The 26,622-nt window shown below is 38.0% G+C and overlaps 2 protein-coding genes across 5 annotated transcripts in view; one reads left to right on the forward strand and one right to left on the reverse strand.

Annotated features, from left to right (window-relative positions):
- LOC105677193 (kin of IRRE-like protein 1) overlaps positions 1 to 26,622 on the forward strand; it is a 337,620-nt gene that overhangs the window by 93,387 nt on the left and 217,611 nt on the right. The window lies entirely within an intron of this gene.
- Positions 55 to 25,890, reverse strand: LOC105677195 (uncharacterized). Its single transcript, XM_012375627.2, has 19 exons — positions 25,751 to 25,890; positions 23,240 to 23,448; positions 10,846 to 10,974; positions 9,982 to 10,178; positions 9,191 to 9,550; positions 7,836 to 7,983; positions 7,046 to 7,363; positions 6,358 to 6,728; positions 5,928 to 6,022; positions 5,760 to 5,839; positions 4,247 to 4,263; positions 3,492 to 3,702; positions 3,036 to 3,164; positions 2,766 to 2,962; positions 2,603 to 2,697; positions 1,965 to 2,241; positions 1,396 to 1,864; positions 626 to 1,008; positions 55 to 329 (listed from the first exon to the last, which is right to left on the reverse strand). The coding sequence occupies exons 2-19, from the start codon at positions 23,445 to 23,447 to the stop codon at positions 237 to 239; spliced, it is 3,777 nt and encodes a 1,258-aa protein (XP_012231050.2). The 5' UTR covers position 23,448; positions 25,751 to 25,890; the 3' UTR covers positions 55 to 236.

Raw genomic sequence — 26,622 nt, forward strand, 5'->3', positions numbered from 1 at the left:
ATTAGTTTAAATTTAGCGAACGCAATGACTGGCAATCTATATGAGAAAACAAAATTGTGTAAATTTGAATATTTATTTATTTATTTATTTTGTTAACAGCAATACATTTCAATTAAATATTTCACAAAGTTGTCATGTTTATAAATAGATAAAACTTGTCAAAATATATCAACGGACGTAGAGATTCTTAACTTTTTAGAATAGAAGAAACATATAGATGTATTTTTCGTTCTTATTCAGTTATCAATCATATTGTAATCGTTCTTGATAAATTTAACCACTCTCTCGCCAATCATATTGATGGTAGCAACAGGATTACCAGAAACCACCTAAAAGAAACAACGCGTGTTAATTACAGATTTCAAATTCATGCTCTGAAACGGGTCCTATATCGAAAAATTCGATAAAATATTATTTGCGCCATAAAATATTGTAGTGTGATGTTATCAGTTTTCAAACAACTATGAATTAATGAAGACAAAAATAGCTGTGAATTAATGAAGACAAAAACAACAGTGAATAAATGAAGACAAAGGTAGCAGAAAATTAACGAAAAAAAATATAAAACAAAAATAATTATTGATACCTTGATTAAAATTGTATATTGATGGAAAAATGCGCTTACCCTTGGCATAATGGACGCGTCAGCCACTCTCAAATTATCTATGCCGTGAACCTTAAGACCTGGGTCAACGACAGCCATCGGGTCGTCAGAGGGGCCCATTTTACAAGTGCCGGCTTGATGGTTTTCAGGACGAGTATTGTATTGGCATTGGCAATCCCAATATTCCTCGGTCAGAACTTTATTATGTTTTTTATATTTTTGGCATTCCGGGACAGTGTTGTCCATCATTTTTAAACGATACTTCCATAATGATATCCCCTTTGTCAGTTTCAAGATATACTGAATGCCTTGGTAAATAATTGCTCTATCCTCCGGATGCCCCATGTCGTTACTCCAGATGATTGGGGGCTCCGTGGCGTTATTCGATTTAAGCGTGATTCGGCCTGAAATTCATTACATTTTTGCTCTTCAAAAAAAGAAAAAAAGAAAATTTTCTAATTAAAAAATTTTTTTTTATTTTTTATTTTCTTTATGTTTAACTATCATTTGATTGTAATGGATTTTCTTTTAATATCGTTATTGATATCGTGAGGATAGAATAAAAACAAATTATTGAGCTCTTAATATTAAAGTAGACAAAGATATTTAAATAATTTCTATGGATAATGCACAGAGAAAAAGAAAGAAAATATTCTTAAAATCTTGTTGAACATATTATGAAGTACGCGTGTTACTTTTTTATTAGAAAAAGAATTTTACGATTTTTGTTTCATCAAGATTCGGATCTAAAATTTTGGAACACATGCGTATTATATATATTATAAACTTACCTCTACTGCGTGAGTGAAGATTTACGGCGGTAATTCTGATGGTCTCTTTATTATTGTACGTATTTAAATCCGCGATCCTACCGCCTGTATCACAAACAGCTTGATAGCCGGCGAAGAAGATCTGAATGTCCGGATCGTCCGGGGTAGTATAGCTAGACGCCAAGATTCCAGTGAGTTGAGCCAAACCCGTAGACGACATTGGGCCGGTTTGATTGTTTATATATTGATTGACATTGTCCATATTTAGCAGATTTTGTTTCGTTTGTTTGGAAGTGAAGTCTATGCCGTATGACACATGGTTGTGAAGGTTTTCACCGACTCCCGGTAGATCGAGAACTGTTTTAATGTTCACTTTTTCTAACTGTTCCTTCGGTCCGATTCCCGATAGGAGCAGCAGTTGAGGCGAATTTATAGTACCGGCTGAAAGAATTACTTCTTTTTTCGCTTTTACTATATGCTTCTTGCCATTCTAAAAACAAACAATTATCACGTGTTAAAATATATAATTGTTTTGTGAAAACATAATCGTGAACATCAAAATTAAAGAGAAATACAATGTATAAGCTCACCATAAAGACCTCAATTCCCGTAGCTTTCAACTTCAAATTGACTTTCTGTGTAGTGATTTTCATCACGGTCGCATTTATAGCGACGTGCAGATTTTTGCGGTTTCTATGCGGCCACAGGTAAGCTCTGGAAGCACTAAGTCTAACGCCATTTCTGCTAATTGTTTGCGCCACGGTGAATCCTGTGATCTTCTCGCCCACCATGTCTTCGGTGGATCCTAAGCCTACTTGCTTCGCCGCCTTTATTACGTCCCAAGCGAATTGTGGCTGCCAAGGAAATCTATTAATGAAAGCAATTAGAAAGTTTAATTCGTACATATAAACCGATTAAAGCGTCAAGAAAACTATAGAGATTGCATTAAAGACATATTGTAGTTCTAAATGTACAAATCACATTTAACTTTTCAATCGATAATTGCGATGTAAAGATAAACGCGACACACACACACACACACACACACAACACTGGAATATTTTTTAAATAATTTGTTTAAATTAATGCAACATTACAGTCGCATATTTATCCAAACATTTCAACTATCTTAAAAAATTCTCTTTACTTGATATGTTGTGAATCGAACAATTGCTACACCATAGAAAAGGTGTAGTGAAAATGAATTTAGGAAAACGTATTTTCGCACCTTTCAACTGTCATCGGTCCTCCAGTGCCATGATCCTTAGCGCTGACCCTTCCAATTTCTTTATTGTCTTCCGACATCTTGAAGTACGGCAACACCTAACAAGAAATGTTTATTAATAACATTTTGCGCTATCACGAATCTACAATTAACTATTTCAACGTACATCCTCCCATGACCATCCCGCGTTACCCATGTCCATCCATCTTTGATAATCTTTTGCGTGACCTCGATGATAAGCCATACCGTGATGAGAAGTGCATCCGCCAAGATTTTTGCCTCTTGGCCAGGAACAGCTGCCGTTATTTGCCAGACAAGCGTGAGATTCGTTCGAAGTTTTGTACCTCCAATCCAGATCCGTGTCTGCAATCACGATTAAAATTAATTACGGACGATCACAAATCTCGGCTGATACAAGAGTGCTAAGATGCATTACTGAGGTAGAGTTGTAGATTGCTTGGTACTTGGGTGCCGGCTGGTTCATCTGGTCCAGCTTCCACGAGAAGTACATTCCAATCTTTATTCTCGCTCAACCTAGCGGCCACGACCGATCCAGCCGCGCCACCTAAATTAAAAAACAAGATACTGTGTGATGATCCTGATATTTAACTAGTTCATTTTTATTCGCGACGATACAATTTAATCACACGGAGAAAACTTTATATAAAAAATTACTATGTACGACATTAACCGCGAATCATGAAGCCGCGGACCGAAAATTTTCACTATGTTTCACATATGAAAAACATAGTAAAAGTTTTTATAATTCCTTTACAGTCCGCGGCTACTGCCGTACATAGTAATTTCTGATATAAAATTTTCTCCGTGCAACAATCTCATGTGCTAAATATAATTTAACGAATAATTATCTATTACATTTGCCTTATCTTACCTCCGACGACAATGAAATCATAAGAAGTAGCGGGTTTTGTGATTGGTGTAATATGCCGGCATGGATCGTTAATTGCGAAGCTATAAGCAGTTAACGTGCTCACGAGAGTTAGAAATGAGCTTGTGGAATTGGCACTGCAGACGTCTTCCAATGAGAGTCCATATACGAAAGGCGACGGACACGGTGTCTGTGGTGTATACGCTGGTAAACTCTAAAACACGACACAACGTATAGTTTATACGATTAAATATACTGCCGCGATTAAGGATCTTGATATCAATTTTATTATCGTATAACTGTTATACATCGCATAATGATGCTTTATTACGTTGTGAATATCACGGCTATCATTATCACGAAATCACTATACGCGCAATCAAAATTTAAGTGGCGTAATAATCTAAACGGATTTAACGCGTTGAATATCGCGTAATTTTCTCGATTAATTTTACAAAACTTCACAAAACTTTAATTAAAAATAATTACGGCAGGCAAAAAGTATAAGTTTATTTTGAATTATACTTCGTCCGCGTTTTAATTTCTATCTTAAAGTGTTGGAAGGAAGTTTTAGTAACAAGAAAGAGAATATTCGATATTCTCTTATTATTGCCTCGAAACCGTGGAATTTGCATTAAAAATTGAAAAAATTAGTTTTGTCACGCTTGTAAACCGTACTATTTCGATTGTTTCGCTATTTACTTTTTTCTAAACACTCTTCCTTGCGGAACAATTCATCCGTAAGCGTATCAACATACCATTTTCCGTAAATGCGCTTGTCCTCAGACTCGTAAGGAAAACTCTCCGCTCCACTTGCGCGTTGCTTCCCGATTACGATGTTCTTTTCGATGTCGCTCTTTATTATATACCCGTTTCGCATGTGCATATGCACGTTCCCCGAAATGTCTAGGTTGTGATTAAGTGTTTAAGCATAACTTGCCGATAATAGCGACACTTGTTATAGCTTGTACTTGTCATACACATTTGTAAATCATTGTACGTGCTATCGTTGTGAGAAATTGATGAATAGCGTGTCAGTAAAATAGTGCAAATGGCGTAGATAACTATGCCTTCCTCATTTCCATTCTTCCTTCCTCATTTCCATTCTGCCTTTCGGAAGTAAAGTTTTTTTATGTAAAAATTTAGCACAAAACTTAGAAATGTTAATTTCACAAACATAAACATAAAATTGCATTGCACGATCAGAGTAATATTTATAACAGTTTAATTATTATGAATATCAAAAATCTTTTCTTTCAAGATTTTAAATATTTATGTCACATCATCAAGCAAACTTATATTTGATTAGACTAAGTGATTTTATTATAATTCACAATTTCGTTTATCAAATTTATTTTGCATGTTTCTTTTACGCGTTTAACTTGTATGAAACTTTCATTGAATACTTTAATGCGTTTTTTATAATACATAATTCGTAATGCAGTAGGAGCGGATAGTCGGAAACGGGTCTGAGCGATGTTCCGTTTGGTTTTTGCGTACTATGCAATCTTGTTTATTTACAGTATTTTGATTTACACTCGCACTCTGCGAGCTATCCATATTTATAATCCATTTAATTTTCTACATATTTTTTTGTTAACAATTAATCACTACATTTTTGGCCGTTGATATACCAGGTACCAGAATTTTTGTCTTTGGTCATTATTTCAACAGGAAGTCCATGAATGGTGCACATTATACGTTACAACTACTAGAAATTTGAAGGAGAGATTATTAGCACATATATTATTATCAATACGTGCGTACATCCAATTGTTTTCGTAACTCTAAACGTAATTAAACAAATAGGAAATTGCAACTCATTCGAGGAATTAACGATAATAGTTAATACAATACTCGTAAGTTGTATGAAAAATTTGCTCTCGCAACGTCGCGGTCAATTGACCACGATAGATCTTTCATAAGCCGCGGTGCTACGAGACGCGCCTATCTTAGGAAATTCTTAACTGGATATTGAAACATGGCGGTACAGCGAGTACGACGACAATCTTCAATTGCACGATTCTCTCCGTCTCGCTGTGTTAGTAACAGTAATTGCACATTGTGACGTAATTTCGTATCCAATCCAGCGCTCGAGCGATCGAGCGAGATGTGATCTGGCTTGATGCCGGAGAGAAAGGAAATTGCACCCTACAGGATTTTCCAGTGAGTCCTCGCCCTTTCGGAATCGCGTTCACGTTGGCTTTCTTAGGCTGAGGGAAAATAGGCGATGGATCATAAGAGACTAGATAGATCGTGGAGCCCGGCTCTACCATACAGCTTGATCCCAATCGATGTACTTGATCCCCCATAGTAATAGGTCCAGTGAACTGTCGACCGTCGTGCGAGAACTAGGAAACATGGTAAATTGCTGGTGACTAATGATGCTTCCAATGGTCGTTTTTCCATATCGGGCTATGGATAGGTGGTTTCCCGTACCATTGTGTACCGCCAACCTTCCAGTCGGACTTGATGAACGCGGCTGCCCTTTCGCCAATCATCATGGCCGGAGCTGCTGTATTGCTGGACGTTACCTTTAATCACAAATACGCTTTTGTATTTTCTGAGTTTTCACAGTTTCGGAAAAGTTTCGCGAAGATTAGATATATCGAACGAAATATTGAAATGAAACTAAGAAGAAACGACAGAAATTGAAACATATTATTGATATTGCAGCACGAATATTTATAAGTTTATTCCTACGTAATCGAAAATCTCAATAAATCTTAGAACAGAAATGTTGGCCATAAAATATCAAATTTAAGCGACTGACACTTTTTCAAGTTAATAAAAAATACTTTTTGAAATCAAAGTAATGTTAGATGAGCTTTGATTAAAGTGATATTTCCGTGATTATACTATTATTTACCTGCGGCATGATGGATGCATCGGCCACACGGATATTTTTGATGCCGTGCACTCGTAAACGTTGATCGACGACGGCCAAGGGATCGTTCGATGGTCCCATTTTGCAAGAACCTGCCTGATGATTTTCCGGCCCGGTGTCCTGACGCACGGCGCAGGCCCAATATTCGTTGCTCGAGTATGGATGTTGGGAACACGCGGCCAATATCGCGTTGTTCAAAGTCAGATTATACTTGGCCATGGCACTGCTATTGCCGAGAGATAACGCGATCTGGATGCCCTCGACGAGTACCGCGACGTCCATGGGGTCACTCAAGTAATTGCCCCACATGATTGGCTTCGTGAAAGGATTATTGCTAGCGAGACGTAGATTTCCTGAAGCCATTCAACTCGTTAGAGGCAGCATTGACCGGCGATTAAAGAATGCGCTGATGCGTGATTTATTAACTGTTGAAATTCGCGCGTGCGTTTCACGGATCGCCGATGTATGTAACGAGAAGCAATTAATTAATCAATTTGTAGAGATTTCGTAATAACCTGATTGCCGGACGAGCTGGATCTATCATTTCCGCGTTAAATTACGTATGGAATTTTGCACGGCCGTAATCGATAATAAATTCAACGCGATTACCATTTGATTAGCATTTTTCTGGAACGTGAGTTCAGCACTTTCGGATTATTGCGCCGCTTACCCTTGCTACGCGGTTGCGTCATCGTCGGCGACATACTGATACGGCGGCCGTTCCCGTTCATGACGGCGCCTACTTCGCCGGTGGTCGCGCAGGCCGCCTGATAGCCGCCGAAGAACAACTGGATGTCGGGATGATCCGGAGTCGTGTAGACCGACGGTAGCATTCCGGTCAATTGCGACAGACCCGTCGACGCCATTGGCCCTTTCTGAAAGGCGATATATTCCGTCGCGGCCGCCCAGGTCAGGTCGTACTGATTCGGCTGATTGATGATCCACGATAAAGTGTAGGACACGTGATTATGCAAGTTCTCGCCGACACCTGGAGCAAAATAGCGCGACCGATCGGAAACGTGATTATCAATCTCGTCGTAATTCCCGCCGGCGAAATGTCGAAATTGCTCGTTTCAATTAATTGCGATTCATAGCGCGTTTCACAAATGTCAAATTTATGCTTTCGCATAAAGTTTTCACTGGTATACGTCCTAACGTGGACTTCTCGCACCTATTCAGAGAAGTTAATTTCATCCTTTAAACAAGAGGCGCTCCGAGGAACTCGAAAAACTAATTTCTTCAAGTAATGAGCAATTAATCTTCTTTCTACAGCACAAAAGTCTCATTTAGTTCCTCGTTGTATAATATTTACGTCTAGCTCGATACCATCTTCTTAATGTGGAATTAATAAACTTTCGCATATTACGGAATTACGCGCAATTCTGACGGACGATTATTGTTCCTTTGAAACGATGTATCGACCTCATTAATAATTTACGTGCAATGAATGGATTGCTTACCTGGAAGATCTTTTACGACTGTGACGTTCACCGCCTGCAGATGCTCCTTCGGTCCGATTCCGGAGAGTAGCAACAATTTAGGTGAATCTATGGCGCCAGCGGAAACGATTACCTCCTTTGCGGCGCGGGCAACTCGAAGTTCACCACCCTAAAGATGCGTTCATTGAAACTCACATCACTAAACTCGCCCCCGTATTTCGAAGCGCGAATTTGATTTCGCGTCTAAGTGCCGGTAACCGTTGGCAAAAAGCAAAGTTTCCCGATGATGCGCAATATTGTTACATGTTGCAATGCAGTAATATATATATGTCTATTTTTAGTAACGCCTATTTTACAAGATTTTACGCGTCACAAGATTTTCGCTACTTTAGCAAAGTTGCCAAGTTGAAATTCAGCCACTAATAACAGCTTGATTTTTTACTCATTTTCTGAGATTGAAAAACGTCCGACAACTAAGCTAGAACGAATCAATTATTAGCTTGCACACGAAAAATTTATAAAAGCAGCAGACGGGACAAAAATTACGTTATTAACACCCATGAAAGTGATTCTATTACGTGACTTTTGCGCATGGCTACTAGAGCGTTAATATAGATAGCTTAATATAGATAAAACAATAAAATGATATAAGACCCTTGGCAAATTCTCGTTCGTGCATAATGCAAGTTTTTTCAAGCATGGCGTTCAACGTATTAATAGAACTTAGCAATAGTTTTTCTGTAACTCTCGGCTAGATAAAAATCTTTTACTCGCAATATCGTGACAAATAGAATTTCCGGAAATATTCGTAAATTTCTTATTTGCGCAACATTTAACGAATATTAAAAAATTACTTAATAACATTGTTGCAAAGTGTGGCAACTTGAAAGCTACATTATTAATTTTGTTGTCTATAAAAGATGGCACACGCAGGAGATTTCTACTTCTTTTTAGTTGTACTAAAATTTTTCAATATTTATAGAGGCCTGTGATTTAGAATTAAATTATTTTTTTAAGTAATTTCTAAGAGGTAAAACGCGATGAATATGATTAAATGAAGAATGATTATATAAACTGATGATTATATAAGTTTTATTTTTGCGATAATATTAGACTTTTATGCCACATAACTATAAAAAAAATCTGATTTATTGTTGTTGAAATTGTAAATATTTTTGATAACTTTACGTGCCAACATTCTCTTTTTTAAATAATAATTACCAATTAACTTAATTATTAAGTATTATGTTAATATATTAACAGTCAATTTATCACGATAATATAAAGTAGAGAATATCTCCTGTGCCATTGATCTCGCGAAAGGGAAGAGAAAAAAGGGGTTAAGAGAAGAAAAATGTATAAAAATATATACTAACTTGATAAAATTGTACTCCCACGGCCTTCTGATGCTGGACAATGATTTTCGTCGCGGTGGCGTTTAGAGCGATATGTAAGTTGCGTCGCCTTCGAACCGGTCGAAGGAAGGCACTGGCAGTACTCACTCGGACACCATTCTTACTTGTGGTTTGAGCCACGGTAAATCCTGTAAATTGGTCTCCATTCAGGTCTTCACTAATCGGGTACCCTCTTTCGCTCGCCGCTGCGAGAATGTCGTCAGCGATTGCAGGCTTCCACGGAAATCGTTCGACGGTTAACAAACCACCGGTCGAATGATACTTGCGACCCACTCGACGTATCTCTGTGTTGTTCTCAGAACACATGAAGTACGGCAAAACCTAACAAAATTTTTACTTTTATTCCCAGGAAGTTATTTCTTTATCTCTTTCCAAAGATTTCAAAATTGACAAAAATATTTATCGATAATGTATCAATAGATTTTGTTGGTCTTGAATATAATTTCAAGGAACTTAAATAATATTGAACCGAGGTTTGTAATATTGAACCATGGACTAGAACATATGTTAATAATACTTCAAAAGTTCAGATTTGAAAGGACCGTTTATAGACAAATGATAAATGAATTGCGTTGACCTGAAACGATAATTTCTGTTATCCTCAATTATGATTCAATTTTATAAGCCTTGTATTTTAAATGGATTGGATCTTAAATAGATTTTGTCACTAATAGAAATTAGTCATATTTGAATAATCTGAAAATGGATCATTATTTAAGATAGTTTACTAAGGCAAATCTGTGGGATCTTACGTCGCGCCAACTCCATCCAGTATTACCCATGGCTAGCCAATTGTCAAAATCTTTCGCGTGACCTCGGCTATACATCATACCGTTGTGGACGGACGTCCCGCCTAGGTTTTTACCGCGCGGCCAACTGCAGGATCCGCCGGTTGACAGACAAGCGTTCATCTCGTTCGTGGTTTGATACTGCCAGTCAATGTCAGTTCCTATCGGCAAAATTGTCAGATCGTTTAACATGCGTAAAACTCGCAACGGATCGCAACAGCTCTCGCAATAATATAGATTCCAGATGAACACTGCAACAATTTCTCTCGGGGAGATACTCGAAACATCATATTTTATAATGAAAATGGTCTAATTTCCCGTAGAAATATGAATATATCAGATACATCGTGTCGGTTTTTATTTCCGTGAATTTAAAATCAATTTTATTCTTGGAATCAATTTTCTTCTGTAACAAAATTATCGGAAGATTAATAATCGTTGAATATTAAGCATTTTAAATGCCTGTCTCAAAATTAGATTTTCGAGGTGCTAAAACATTAATTCTTATGGAATTTTGAACGGATTGGCACGGAATTTTGTTATGAAGATTATTTAGCAAGATAATTAACGTCAGAGATTGCATATGACGTAGGAAAATCTTTCAAAATAAAGCGCGAAAAACTCGAATATTTCTGGCATTATATTTCTCATTAAGTTTCTGATAAATCAATGTTGGACGTTGAGCTAAAAATCGAAATTGATTCTGAATTGTAGCTAAAGCCACACGTACGAAACATTCTGAATGCTCATTATCGTGGTAAGGTTTGAACATAGCGTAGATAGCAGAACAACAGGACTGTGTATACGAAAGGTCCAATTGAAACTTACCCAGAAACATTGCCACCATACTGGGAACCTCGGCACCCGGTGGCTCGTCCGGGCCGGCTTCTAGCAGCAAAACTTTCCATTCGGGTATGTCGCTTAGTCGAGACGCCACTATGGCACCGGCTGATCCTCCTAATTCCGAAGCGACAAAAGTCATTAAAGTCCTATCGTTATTCAGCGCGAACGGGATGCTATGAGAAAAATGCATTCGCTTGACGGACGGCGAGTGGAAGAAACAGGCTTCAAGCGAACGCTGTTAATTGCATTCGCCGGAAGGAAAACATCTGCGCGACTCTAATTAACTTTTTTTGGCGATTAGATTTATCATCGACCGATAAATCGCGGTTTCATCGCCGACGGATTAATCGCGAATTGCCCCCTCGCCGTCCATATATGTATTAATGATAGGCGCGAGGAAAGCCAGGAAGAGAGTAGTCCCATGTGCCCGATAAGAGCTGAAAAGTCACTAGTCGATGATAATTATAGTGCCGACATAACGACGTAATGGATAGCCTCAGATTGTTATGTTAATTAACTATCGCCGGATGTACTGTAGTTTGCTGCGGCTCTTGTTATTACGATCCTATCAATTGTTGCGAAAAAGCTTGTCTGCGGCACATTGGAAAGCTGGTAGTTAAGGCCTTGGCAATGGTTTGCCAAGAGCTGTGCGTAATTGCTGTACCGTGCACGTATCACATTTTTGCACGCTCCGAAGATTTTGACGAATTGCGCTTTATATTTTTCCTTTCCAGATTTAATCACATTTATTAATCACGTTTCTTCATTTTTTTTTAAATGAATTTTTCTGATATTGTTAAACTGCACTGTAGAATACATAATTTATATGTGTATGAGAAATCTATGCCAAAGTATTTTGTAATCGTTATTTTATTTTGATAATTGCAAAACAATCTGTTTGATTGACATGTTTATAGTTTCGAGTGTCTTGTATCCTTTTAATTAGATATCGAGCTAATTTACATGCCCGTATTTTTATCTTTGGTTGGAATATTATGAGCAGCAGATATTCTAAAATATACTTTGACCTCTTAAGTAAAAGATTTTATCACTTTTTTTTCGCAACACTAAGCAAATGAATTGCTAATTTAAGTTTCGAGGGAAAACAAGCTTGCTTCTCTGCAAGTTAAGATTTGTGCTATTGCGTGGTCTGTTGAAATTTGCGAATGTCACTGCATTATCGGTGACGTTCGTTTAAAAGGGTCACGCAACTTGGCATAATTAGAACATCTATACGGCGCAGATATAATGATACGAGAACTTTAATAACGTTGTTTCACCTTACATAAAAATTTTTTATTTTATTAAAATGAGCCGATAATATTCATACTGACGATTCGTATTTATTATTATTTTGTTTCGTAACGTCTGATTAATTGAACGGATTAACTCAACGAGACCGTGAGATATGAGCTGCATGTGACGTAAATACGTTCCGCTGGTCCGTCGCTTACATCGAAATCGCGTTAATCGAATCCTACTTTCCCGCAGATATTACGGATTACAAGCGGGATATTCTAATCAAGAAATTCAATTAGCATTTCCGCATGTGTATCAAATCGCGTTATAGCAACCGCCACTTGCGTAATACGATTTACTCTCTCTATTTTGTCGATCGCGCATAATTACATCCATGTAAATCAGCTCACGTGTAACGGCTAAAATACAGCTGGTTTCTTCTTTGACTAATCTCTTCCGTATGAATTCACTTACGCACGGTGTTTTCACAGCTTAATGTTCTGGCGCGCACGCAAAACTTGAATTTTACCTTGTTACATGCGGAAGCGTATTTTATTGGCATTTTTTATTGGCAGAATTGATCAGTTTTTTAATATGATTGATTTGAAGAGTCGAAGAGAAAAATTTTTCAATCAAGAAATTTTTTTCTGTTATTTAAAGCGTAGTATATTTTGCCGACACGAAAAGCCACGGTAATTTCATAATAGAGGTCAGAGCGCATCCGTGGAAGCCAATCTGCATTTCTGGCATAAATACCGGGATTTGTGCAGGGCGATACATTATTTGCATGACCCCAAAATCATAATAGTGTAACGAACTGGTAATCTTTCTCGCTGTAATGGTGCACTCGATAACAGGCATTATCGTACAGTGAAAAATTATCTTGAAAAATAAAGACGCGTGCTTCGCAAATCCATAAATATGGCACATATAAACATGTGATATATGTATTCTCTATACATATTATTTATATAAAACTTCTTATTTTATTTTTTTATTATTCAATATTACATTAATCGAGAAAATTAAAATTTGCATTAATTTTCAATTTTAACATATTGAACATCTTTGCTAATGGATTTATAAATGAATTTCACACATTAATAGTACATAGTAAAATTAATATTTACTTAATCACAGCCGACGTAATGTTATTTGAAAAATTGCACATGTTTCCATTATTTTAGAGATGAAATTTATGGATTTATCGACTACAATTCACGCGATAAAATATTTCCGATCGCGCCACTTTTCCTTCTTCCGCTCGATGGAATACTCGCGTTTGAGTTGATGGTTGTTAAACGTGTTTGTAACGTGCTCAAGAGGCACGACGCTACCGTTTGCAGAAAAACGAGTTACGCGGTGAAACCGCTGGTTCTCTTCCTTCTGTCTGTAAATAGAAATGAAAATAGCGTCCAGAAAGACGTCCTGGAAGGAAGAAAAATGTGCTAGCATGTTCACGCGGGTTTGCGCACGCGCCAAATTCGTCTCTTGGTAATTAGTCGTCCGCTTGAACTTGACGCTGCAACCGTAAAAGCGGAGAGCCCGCATTTCTAAAGAAGAATTTTCATATTGACGCCAAGTTGGAACAAACCGGGAAGAATTTTATCCGCACTAAATCAGCTTAACGATGTCTATAATTAGCTCCTTTATGAGAGCTAATTTGAATTCAGCAATTAATAGGGAAATTACTTTCTGTTCCGGACAAACTTCGATGTACGTACTTTAAATAAGCAAACGTGAACACAAATTGGATTAATTAATTATATTGCTTCAGAGATATAATATTGCTTAAATAGTTTTATTGGTTACATTATTACTTGAACAAATTATATGTTTCAATAAATATCCCGAGCTTTTTATTACGCTCATACAGAAATAAAAAGTTTGAAGCAAATTTATTGAAGAATATTTATTTTTAATAATAATGGTTTTGCTGCTTAAAATACTACAAGGCAAGAATAAATGATAACGTTTGAATTTTTATGATTACTTTGTACACGAGTGATAAATTTATGTAGTTTTAAATAGCTCTATTTTGAAATGTTAACTTTTTCTTAGAAAGTTCATTTTTAACCTGTTTTTTTCATGCTTGACTCAACGCAGATCGAGAAAAATATGTTGTCTAATGAGCATACTTTATGCAAATGTCGTTCTTGCCTCGCTGGAATAGTAAATATTCTCCCTGTTGCACTCTGGAATTGTTCTTCGTTTCTTACGTTCTTCGCAGATCGGCGACCCGTTCTCGGCGCAGCAGCGCGGAAAATAGACTGCGTCCGATCGCGATCGTTCTTGTCACCGTTCTTTCGGCATTCGCCCGGATTCTCTTTGCAGTCAGTAAAGTGGTAACGTCGCGAGCAACGGGGCACGATAGTCATTTCTTTCCGCGTGATTTTCCACGCGATGCGTTCGCGTTCATCGAAAAAATATTCTCTCGACGCCGTTCGAGTTTAGACGGTATCTTATGGTTGGCTATTTCGATTGCATGCACAGTAATTTCCTCTTTGTGTTGCATGAAATATGTATCATAGCGATATATACTGAAACACTCGTTGACAACCCTCTTTGTAACGAGCGCGTTCGTGAGAGACGCTGAAGACATAAGTGGAAATATGACGTTTGCGGGAGAGATAGCGTTCTTGCTTTGTGTAACATTAGCCGAAACGCTCTAGCACCGCTGGGAATTTTAATAGAGTCGACTGTGGCAACGACATTCGCCAGTAATAAAGATTGGTGGAGTTGTTATGAGATTTTGTAGAATACTTGGACAACGATTACTTTTATTAACCTTTGAAAATCAGAATATGAAGCACCGTATATTTACAAAAGGCAAACAAATGGGTGCTGCTATTGCTTATTCAAATAATCCTTTATTTTGATATAATTAATATTGTATTTATTATAATTAAATATTACTTTATAATTTTAAATAAATGTATCGCTGTTGTGTATATAATAATTTCAATATTGACAGTAATACATTCCCCTGAATTCATGAATTTGTGGAGCGATTTTTAATTAACTTCTTTGAAAATCAAGAGAACAGTGTATTATTTTTTACGAATATTGTCGCAATTTTGTTGTTGATTTTAATTGTCATAAAGTTTTGTTTGCTTTTTGTGTTCTTTTCGGTAGCTAATTTACATTTGATAATTAATCATTAAGCTACTATGTTTATTTGTAAACATTATAATATCTTTGTTTATTATGTAATTCAATAATAAGAGCAAATAATCTCGAAATGTTGTGTTCCCATGTCATTAAATTATCGTTGGCCACCCTAAAAAATTAAGCCATTGGTATTCGGAAAATAACAAAGAAATCATATTTTTTTTATAGAGTAATAATACTTCTCCGTATCGCTTATATATTATTAAATCTCGTGCGCGATGACGAGGGAGTGATAAAGTGGAACGCTTATCGAACAGTTCCAATATCGATCGGTCACGAGCAAAAAGCGCGCACGCCGCCGCGAGGCTGGAAAAACGCAATGGAGAGCGCGCGCCTAATTTATGTGTCGCAATGCGAACGTTTCTCGGCTTGTTACTTCCACTAGGCCCGCAGGGAAGAAGGGAGAGGGAGGGAGAGAAAGGACACCGAATTTTTGAAAATCCACGATAATCCGCGAGCACGATAATTTCAGCGCGTGTGCCGGCGGCGTTTTCTTCTCTGCGCGTCGCGGCTTCTCCCTCTTTTCCATTCTTCCGCGCTGTAACGTCGGCTGCATTTGTACGAAACCGTAGACCACCAGGTGAAAACGGTTCTTCCCTGATAAAAACGACCTGCCTCTTATGTAAGCATCGCGTATAACGCAGCCGCATATATGCACCTACTGAAAGGAGCCCGCGATGCATCGCTCGACGAGCGTGCGAGTGAACGAACGAATGAACGAACGAAACGTACGGACGAACGAAAGAACGAACGAACGAACGAGCAAATCTGAAGTGAATAGACGAGAAAGACCGTACGTACACTGATTTTTCTCTCGCGGTCTCCCCACGACTTCTCCCGCGCTATTTACGATCGTCACCGTGCGCGTGGCAATCGATTTGACACAATCGGGACGTACGGTGCATTCGCCATATTTTGCTCGAATCGCGGTGAAACTACAAAGTCCCTTTTCACGCGGGGAAAGAAGTCCCTTTCCACGAAAACGAGCGGTGGATACATTATTTTTGCCTCGTTTCGCTCGCTACCGCGGTAGTATCGGCGCGCAAAACATTCACGCCACTTATTCCCATTTCGTCGATTCGTATCTTTACGGCCGCCACGCTCGCGCCGGTACTCGACAGTTTACTTATCCGTAGGCGGCATTACCGCTTCTCGGTCAAGGGTCCGTGATTTATCGCCGCGCGAAAGAAAGTATATCGCCTCGCGATCGCTCGCTTCCCGAATCGCGGATTTTACGTACGCCACGCTACACTGCTTCTCACGTACGTGTAATTTTCGCGGCTACCGTATGCGCTTCCTGACAGTTTTACTTAAGATGTAGAGATAGCGGCCGAGTAGTTAGTATTGAACGTTACCGTTGCTTCCGCTTCGAAACTTAACCGCCGTTGAAATTTATTCCGCTCTCGCTCTGGGAGCATCTCTTATCCGCGCCGCGCGGATCGCGTCAATCGCCGACGCCGACGTTAATATGTGACTCACTGATTGCCATGTGATTAGAAATAACTCGTAATCGGAAACCGGCCGCACGTGAGGAACTCCACGACAGGTTGCAATTAGTACTCGTCTAGGAAGGCTCGTAAGAAACGAGCCTCGGTGTTAGAACCGTGACGCGTTAGCGAGCGGAACGCAGTTATATCGACTACTTAAGTATCATTTATAAGACGTAAATAAATGATGTGAATCCAACAATGCAGAAGTAGCGTATTCAGCTGTCACATCTACAGAGATATCAGTGAATATTCGTGTTTGTGTGTTGACCATAAATTTTCTGTACATAGAATATTTAACGGATAATTATTGAGCATTTAATTGAACTAAATAGTGAATTAGACCTTCAATATTTTTCGTTTTAAATGTTTCAAATATATTAAATGTTCCAAGGCTGCTAATTAATTAAACCGATATTTCGCTAGATGTCCGAATATTTCGACAAATGCGCATTACTGGTCATACAAATGATTTTTAGAAATATCAACGATATCGTTTAAAACTTCGTTTGAATATTCGTGCCAGTTAATGCACGCTCTCGTATCGAAAGATGCATGCAGCGCGGATATTAAAATTGCGAATATTTTATTCAAGATCCGATATGTAATTATTAAAATGAAGATGAGCGGGAATTTTTCCGCTGAGATTTCGCATCGTATTCAACGCGGCTAGTCTATTTTTCGGGCAGTATTTAGCGCATCGCGTTTTGACGCGTTGCAGATGCAGAATGATGCGCATTTATTCCGCTCGGCTGCCATTTTATTTTCTAGCTGTGCAGGCAGCCGTGTTTGATCGGCGAAAAATGCGGGGGAAAAGTCGCGCCCCTATCGGGGGAAAAACACGGGCGATCTCACTGCCTGTTATTGCCGTGAAAAATTGCGAACTTGGGGTTTGTAGACACAGAGTCTCGAAAAACAACGAATATAAAATATACAACCTATATTTATAACTTATTCTACTATGCGAGATGCAACTATTATTATGAATATATTAAACCAACCTGCTAGTATTTTGTATAATTGTTTCTTTTTTTATTTTTTTGTTGCACAAAATAAGATAGAAAAATTTTTTTGCTGCGTTGCACGCGTAGTTTCTTTTACGCGCAATTATTAACACATTGTGTGTCGTATTTTAAGCATCCGTATTTTATACTTTATTGTTAATTTTAAAGATTCTTTTTCGAGCAATTTTAAAGATTGATTTAACGGCTTGATATTTATTCTTACTTTTGTAAATTATTCGTAAAACGATTGAAAAATATAAAAAAAGTAAAAAGAATCTATCAGATTTTGATAAATGATGACTGTTATTTTTGGTACACAGAAGATTAAAGCGACTAAATCAATATACATGATAAATAGCATTTCCCTTTTTTCCCCAATTTTAAATTACTAATAGTATTTCGATTTGAATTCAACGTTCACGAATAATTTGCTAAATACCGGTTTCTGCATCTGTGTGCGCTATAGTTGTCACGCGTATTAACGAGCCGCGACAGTCGCCAAAATGTATAAACAAAATGCACGTCGGACGCTCGCGCGCGTTCGCGCATGGGCGATCGCGTCGCCGGTACGAATTATCCCGAAATGCAAAGAGCGTATAAAATTCGTTGAGCCGTTTAAATCACATTATGCGCCGTCCTCTGCATCGCCATGCAATCGCGCGCGCGCGCGGACTATCCGCGCGCACCGCCCGCCCTCCTTTCTCCCAACAAATTTTACCACCTTCGAGGATTTATATCTCCCGACGGCTCGGACAGGACGTATGGAATAATGGAACGAAACGTCGCCGGTGTAATGACGCGTCAGACGAGGCGGTTTCCGCGGGACGATGTGCGCGGAACGGAGGGAAAGAGGTGACGCTGCGCGGGGCGGTAATTAAATTAATGATGCAATAATCACGCGCCTCGCAACCGAATAAATAACGGTCTGTATTAATATCGCATCTGAACGCGGCGCGTAGGAACGATTATGCGCGTCGAATTGCATTTTCGCCGTGAGAGCGCCGCGCGCTCCCGAACACGACAAATAACAATTGCCACCGCGGCACGGGCGACGATTCGTGATAACTGTGTTTGGCCGTAGCAAACATGTAAACGCCACCGGGGAAGGTTTACAGTGTTTTTCTGTTTTACTCGACGGAGGCGGGATTCAAGCGAGAAAAGCTCGGACGCCGAATTCGCGCCGATCCCGAGCGCGCGTGTGATCCCACGCGTTTAAACCGAGCTATTTCCAATTATTTTTTAATTAGTATTTTAATAGCTTGTTAAATTTCCGCGCACATTTCACGGAAATTGTATATTTATTGTTACTTCGGATACCACGCATGAAAATGTTTCCATCTCTTTCATTAATTTGTTACTCCGGTTATGGTTTTGCAGCGTAAAATGTTATGAAACGTTTCACGATAATTATTTCATTTGTTAATGTTATGTTGAACATATTTATTTCATACATATTTCTTCATCTAGCCTCGTATTACGTTTTTCATCGGAGACGCGCAACATTTTTTCTCCTTTCGTTTTGCAACAAAATGTTGAATAAACGGCGCGTGAAAAACGTTTGTTATTCTGATGGATTTTCGAGTTTAGACTCCGCATGTTATATACAAAACTACGTTCGCGGGCCACATAAATAGCTGCGCACCAACCGTATTTATTCTGCGCGTTTTGTACTTTTTCCGACCGGTATTTTATCTTGATTTGCTAATCCATCTTCTGCATTCGGGGAGATCTCGGTGCGATAAGGGGCGCTTGTTTTCCAGATTGTTACAAGTGCACTTCCATCATTCTTTGCGTCGACTGAATAATAAAATGACGGAATAATGAACTTCCACCGCGATTTTTGACACAACTATTCCTCTCTTCTATTTTGATCGTTTCGTCTTGGTACATAATAAATATTTTCGATTTAACCCTGTTCAGTCACACTTCCGAAAAATGACGTAATAGTCATTTTGGGTGAAATCCACCCTCGCACCTTTGCACTGCAATAAATTATTGTAAAATGCAAAGAAAAAAAAAAAAAAAAAAATACTGAGATAAGTTTTGGCCCTTTTTTACAAGAGCATGTCTATTATATATAAGAAATTTAATTTTACATATGCAAAAAAAATGTTGAAAAAAAAACCGTTTTGAAAATAACTTTTTTCACAAAAATCGTTATAACTTTTTTTATTTTTAACCTAAAAAAAAAAAAAAATGGTTTTATAAACCTAAAATGACATGCTTTCAGAGAGATATTATTACTTTTATGGTCTTTCCAAAAAGTATATTCATTTTGCCGAATAAAGTTAGAATTTTGGACGAAAGAATGATACCCATGAATTTATGGAAGAATCTTTGTTTATTTTAAAAAAATCAATATAAAAATTATAAAAAAATTATAATGATGTAGAAAAAGAGTAAATATATCATTTCTAATTATTATTTAATGCCCATAGTGCATTCGACACATAAATATGTGCGATGTTTATCGCACATTGGTCGCTTGCAGCTCGGACACTCAAGGTATGTTTTTTTGTCGGTGCCTCTGGGACACACTTGACAGCGTTTATGCTTCTCCAGTTTCGGGCGGTCTTCGGTAGTCGTTGGCAAATCTTTCAACGCTAAAATATTAGCAATGCCAATTCTTATTTAAAAATTCTTATTTATAAAATCGATAAAATAACAATATAAAAATTTTTTGATAATTCTAACTTTCAGAATCATTAATTATATATTTACAATTTGATGTTGCACCAAAAAAAGAGGAGAAAAAAAATTGCTGCGGAAATCAGAATTTTGACGTAATAGTCACACTGGGTGTTATCCACCTCACAATTTTGGACGCTCCGCTTCGGATGGCTGCCAGAAAAGCACTAAAGAGCCAACTCAAATAATATCTACCAGAATCTGTAATTAAAGGTTCAAACTACCGGTATATGGTGGAACAAGTCCCATTTTCTCAAATTTAATGGGCCGTATTCCAGATCAAAAAAAGGCTGGGGTGAAATCCACCCCATGTGACTAATTAGGATTAAACACTGAGACATCTTTGCGATTCTTTCATTTGTACGACGTCACGCTGTGCTATTCGTGTCACGATTTTATTGAGCCAAGCTTTATCGCGGCCACGTTCCGCTCAGCCCTAATGATAATGACAAAACCCATTTTCTTTCGCTTTCCAGTTGTTCTCAACCCTTTTATTCCCAACTTCTGCTTCGAGTATTGTGCCATTATAATTATCATGCGAGCTTCTTTCTCCCGACTGGGCATTGACGGAATAATTAATAAGCATCACGCTAATTACTCGACGACGGTTATTAATATTTTCTCCTCACCTGCGCGGTAATACACTTTGGTCACACCAACGCAACAATTAATCATTTCGCACACAGATGCTACTCTGCACATTTATTTCTGCATCTGCACGTCTCTTACGACAGCACATATTTAGTCGGAAAAATTGCGTGTGTATTGTTACACAACGCGCTTCGGGATGTCATATTCTCTAATTAGAAACAGCGATCATAATAATAGCCGAAGAAATTAAGTGACTTTCTACGTTCATTATATTTTTACATCCGCGTTTTTTGTACGCGTGCGCGACCGATACAGATTCTTACTTGCAACGGGCAGAAATTCGAACTGGCGATCGATATGACGAACGAAGCGCGGTCATCCACGCGTTACAACTGGATAACCGGTAGAGTCACTGAAAAATTCCATCTTCCCGTTCGGATATCCCGCGAGTCCCATCGAGAATAATCACCGAGAGGGAGGCAAAGAAAATTAGTTTCGATCGCTCGATCCCTAGTTCGGTATCGTCTGCTCCGAATTTCCGGGCCAGGATTTACGCGACAGGTTTTATCAACCGCATACTAAAATATTCAATTATGTGCTTCTCCCACTCTCCCCTGCCTTTTTTTTATGGGGATATTCCACGGCGGTTCGCCAGTTGAATGTAAATGTCGAAAGTCACGGCGAATATTTCGCTGCCATGAGAGACTCACTATTAACCCTTTGTTCCCCAGCGGGGTGTTGCGCAATCCCACGAATTTCCGAGTTTATACATAGTTGCTCTTACGACGGTCACACAGCGGAAAGTGTTAATTGTATAGAAAATTAGTCCTGAACATTGCCGAAACGAATAAAAGTTGATTTTCTCTCGAAGCGCGACGCTGAATGATACACGTTGGAAAATCCGATTTAGAATACACGCTAAAATATGTATATAAAGGATTAGGAGTTATTATTTCTCTGATAAGCTGGAATTTACCGGCGAAATATCAGTCGGTTTCTATTCTTGCTATGAATTATATAATCGGCAAATATTTTATTAATACTCTCGTTATATCGGGTATATAGATATCACGCATCGATTGAGCGAATTGCCTGATAGCGCACCGCGATTATATTCGTTTATATTGTTATCGAAGTACTATTTGCTAGATACGGAGTAGCAATAATGTGCGAATAGTATGAATAATCATTGTGCACTTTCCTGGGTCATTAACACTTCATTATATATACATCCTGATATAATGGAATGATATAGACTGCATTTCGTTTTGCTTGTCGTTTTTAGAGTTAGTTCTCTATTGTCTAAAAAAAAATGGGTTATGAGCGTTCTCGCGTAGAGCCATCTCCATCTTTCCGAAGGTTATGCGTTATTTTATTATTCCCATTGCGGTTCGCTGACTTTCACGCATAATGAACGACATTTACGAGTCGCACCATCTAGCTTTCGCTCTATCGCGTGCCGTTCTATTTATTACCGGCAGCTTTTCGCAAAATCGCGTTCGAGTAACGGCGGGCGTTGATCGGTGAAACGATCTGTTGTTTACTCATTTTCGCGATACACTCTCGTTACTTTAATAAGGTTAATGTGATTGTTATCATACACTCGAGTCGATACTCAAACCGGTTGTTCGATCACTCGAGTACACAAGGAGCACACAAGGATACATTCCAATTACGTCGATCAATTTCACTCGTCCATTAGAAAATCGCCAACCGTTACTTCCCGCAATTCTTTCTTTCGACGTAGTAAATACTCATTAAACTTTTACTCTTAATCAAGCGTTCTCATCATAATTACAGTTTCTGCAGTTTTATGGAACATTTTCTAACGATAGTTTCAGTCAGCAAAATGATACACTATAAATATGAAAAAAAAAACTAATATATGTATATCTAGCACTTTGCAAAAAATATCATGAAAAAATCCTCTCTTTAGTTTTTGCAAACTAAAAATGTGCGTATGTTTCAACTATAATATTTAAATGGAAAATTGTTGTTTATTAAATTTTCTGACACAGTGTTATTTTTACGAAAATTTAATTTAAATAACGTTAAGAAAATGGTAGAAAATATTTTAAAAAATTTTAAATTATTAGTACAAGTTTTTAAACTAGCGCGTGTTAGTGACATACATTTAAATAAGAATTCTAGAAAGTTCATATAAATCAGTAAACAATATTCATAAGTCCATTCACTCACCGCCCACAACGATGAAGTCGTAATAGTATTCAGGCGGGTTCACCGGTCTTACACGGTTGCACGACTCGGACACTGTTTCTTGGGATCGTACCAGAGAATCCAAGATTGTCATAAATGTCAGGAATTGCGATCCTGGACAGACCTGGGCAAGGCTCGGCCCGAGGTAAGGCTCCGGGCATGCTGCACCGACCGACAGATCGTACGACATCCTGTGAACAATGAATATCAAAATGACAGCGTATCTGCAATCGTTGCGAAAACTCGTGATTCATTGATTTGCATAATACGTAATAGATCTCTCTAAAATTGTTGTTAAATAATAATAATGAATGATTTGCGACAAAGCGTTTGTTAAAAGATATTTATTACCGCGGTACTACCGTGGTTACCGGCTGTTCATTCTTATTTATGACAGAAACATCATCTCTGTCACGATTATTGTCCTAAATGCTACAGCCCGGTTTATCGTCGCGCCCGTCGGTTGTAAAGGAAAGTGACGTGAAGAATGACGATCGTATATCGATTACGATATTCGGTATCGTACTTAATGGCACTTAACGGATCAATAGAAGCGCAACGGGAACGTAAAGGCACGATTTATGTGGCGCACGACGACACGTGAGCGTGCAATTCCGACTATCGGACGAAATCATATTTAATGACGTTCACTCGCCGCTGCCCACTGGCATTCGCGTTTCGTGCAGTTTGACTTTTTTTTTACCGGCGATTAATGTCCATATCCGCTAATCGAAGTCAGGGACGCATTGAAACCTCACATAAAACATAAAAGCGTTGACTTTCTTGCGCAAGAATCTGGGGACACTTGCTTTATGCACAATCATGCAATTTAATTGGAAAAGTGCATATTCATATATAAAGATTATTTATTGTACTTCCGACAATCTTCCGGTGCGGTAATCGCGGATACATCACAAATAAGTTAGGAATCGCGACGGAATTTCGAGCTTCCGTAGTCCAGGCTCCAGTGAATAATTTCGGCGTTTCAATATAATGGTTTTATTTCACAAAAGAGAGAGAGAAAGAGTTAGCTTTGTTCTTACAAATTTTTCTTGTATTTTTTTCCTCTATTATATTGACTTGCATGGTACAACAGGTTTCTTGATTTATGATGATATAATTATTATAACTATAATTACACTCGATACGGCGTTATTTATCTCGTAGCTTCTCTGCGAAATCTCAAAGTTTGGTTTAGCGCTTTGAACAACTCTGGACAAAACGACACTTGATGATACTTTTGAGGGGCGAATGCAAATAAGAAATGTATCTTAGTGTTTATACAATTTTTGCGTAATATTCTAGTGAGGAATTTTTAATTGCCCAATTTTTTGGATTTACAAAAATGCACTGTTCTGCATATTTTTGAGAATGAGTGCAATTTTCCAAGCCGAGTATCATTTTGACGTATGACGTATTTTGTTTTGGAAATGGAATGCAACGTAGTACATTCATATGCCTTGTGATCATCTGCATCGAAATGGCACGCTGACGCTACTAAAAGTTATATTTATGTTCTAGTTTTATTAACAACTAATTTAAAATAATTACTTTCGGGCCGTGACATATTTAATTATTCGAGCGAGAAATTTGTCGCTTTAATATCTTCGATATTTTAAATTTGAATTTAAGGGCGCATGCGAGATGTTACGCACATTGATTATTTATTCTTTGTTCTCTCAATGAATAGCCTATATCATTACCATAAGCTTTCTTCCGCGACGATAGAGAAGAGCAGTGTTTAACGTAAATAAATATACGCTTTAATTAGCGAGATGAGTTAATAGCATTGTAATTAACTGAGCGTGTTAATTAATTCATCCCTAATTAACGCGGCTACCTTTCTGTGCCATTACGCGTGCGCATTACTGCCTGGAGGAACAATATGCGAGCTACAAAGAGTCGCGGCGTACGAGCGAAGTGCAATGATTATCACAATCAATTTGCATAATTCGTCCTTCGTGTGCCGTTCGAAAATCGCGTATTACTCCTTCCGCCGCGCCGGGACATCCCCCGAAAATCGTGCTGACGTTAATTACGTGCGCTAATTTCGTAACGTCAAACCCCCTTGAGTCACGTGAATCACGAATGACACGAACGAGATCGCGTTTTATGTCCGCCATCTATAATGTACACACATCAAACTGTTGAACATATACGGCAAACGCGTGTATGATTTATTGCAACGAGCTACAACACGAGATTGTGTGCAAAAAAAAAAAAAAAAGAGAGAGAGAGAAAAACATGATAGAGGGCCCGCGGTGAGCGGGAAATGAATCGATAAGCTTTTATACTGTGAAACTTTTTTCCGAGTTTAGTAATAATTATCATGCAATTTAAATATCGCGATAGTAAGGTTGTTATTAATGTTAAAAAATTAACAGCAATTTAAATTATCAGCGAAAAAACTTAAACTTTGTTTTTTTCAACTAGAAATGATTTATTATCGATATATTTTGATGCATGTATGAAGTATAGTTAAATGATACTAACGTTACACTGGCGTGGCTGTAGCTTCCTCGGCGGATTTCTTATCGATACACTCGCGGATAAACACGTGATCCGATGAAGGCTCGCACGTACAGCGTGACTTTGGTGCAGCAAACGGACAAAGTGTAACTGTAAGACCTCTCACCGTAGAACGGTATTTTATAATTCATCTCCCACTCTAGCTGTGCTATTCCCCGGAAAAGCACCTACCATAGATCACGTCAATGGATCCGATTGTAAGCTTATCTTCTGATAATATTCGTGCTAATCATTATATCGTCAACGTGTGAAAAAAACACGTGTCATTTTTATCGGAAAAAGACGGCGGTATCCATCGATGAACTATCGTGATCGATGGTTTTTCCAATTGAAAAAGAAGTACGGAATAATGCAGGAAGCTTGAGTGCAACAGTGATGCAATTTTTCTTTTTTAGAGATTGAGAGAATTAATCTAAATTTAAGTTTTTCTCCTTTAAGATTCATTTTCTCAAGTTCCTAGAAAAGTGTATTCGTAATTACCTCTTGCGGAAGATCTTTAAAAGTCTATTAAAAGTATATGAAGAAGCATATTTAAAAGAACCTTTGATAGAATTTTCAAATTTTAGACGTTGAAAATATTCAAGCAGAAAGTAAAATTAAAATAGAAGCATTTTTTTGTTAAAATTTCTGCTTAAATTGTCTATAAACATTTGTGTAGTGTAAAAGTATCACGATCGACGAATCGGAGTAAGAATAATAATGATACACGCTAATTTGCACTGCGTAAACATGAAGATTGATTATCTATTCATAATTAAGTCATCTCGCGTTTCATCAAATGCGTGATTTTATCTTGCATATCCACGTTTATTGTAACCGTTTAGTTGATATCTCAA

This window comes from Linepithema humile, chromosome 1, assembly GCF_040581485.1.
Source record: "Linepithema humile isolate Giens D197 chromosome 1, Lhum_UNIL_v1.0, whole genome shotgun sequence".
Lineage (NCBI taxonomy): Eukaryota > Metazoa > Arthropoda > Insecta > Hymenoptera > Formicidae > Linepithema > Linepithema humile.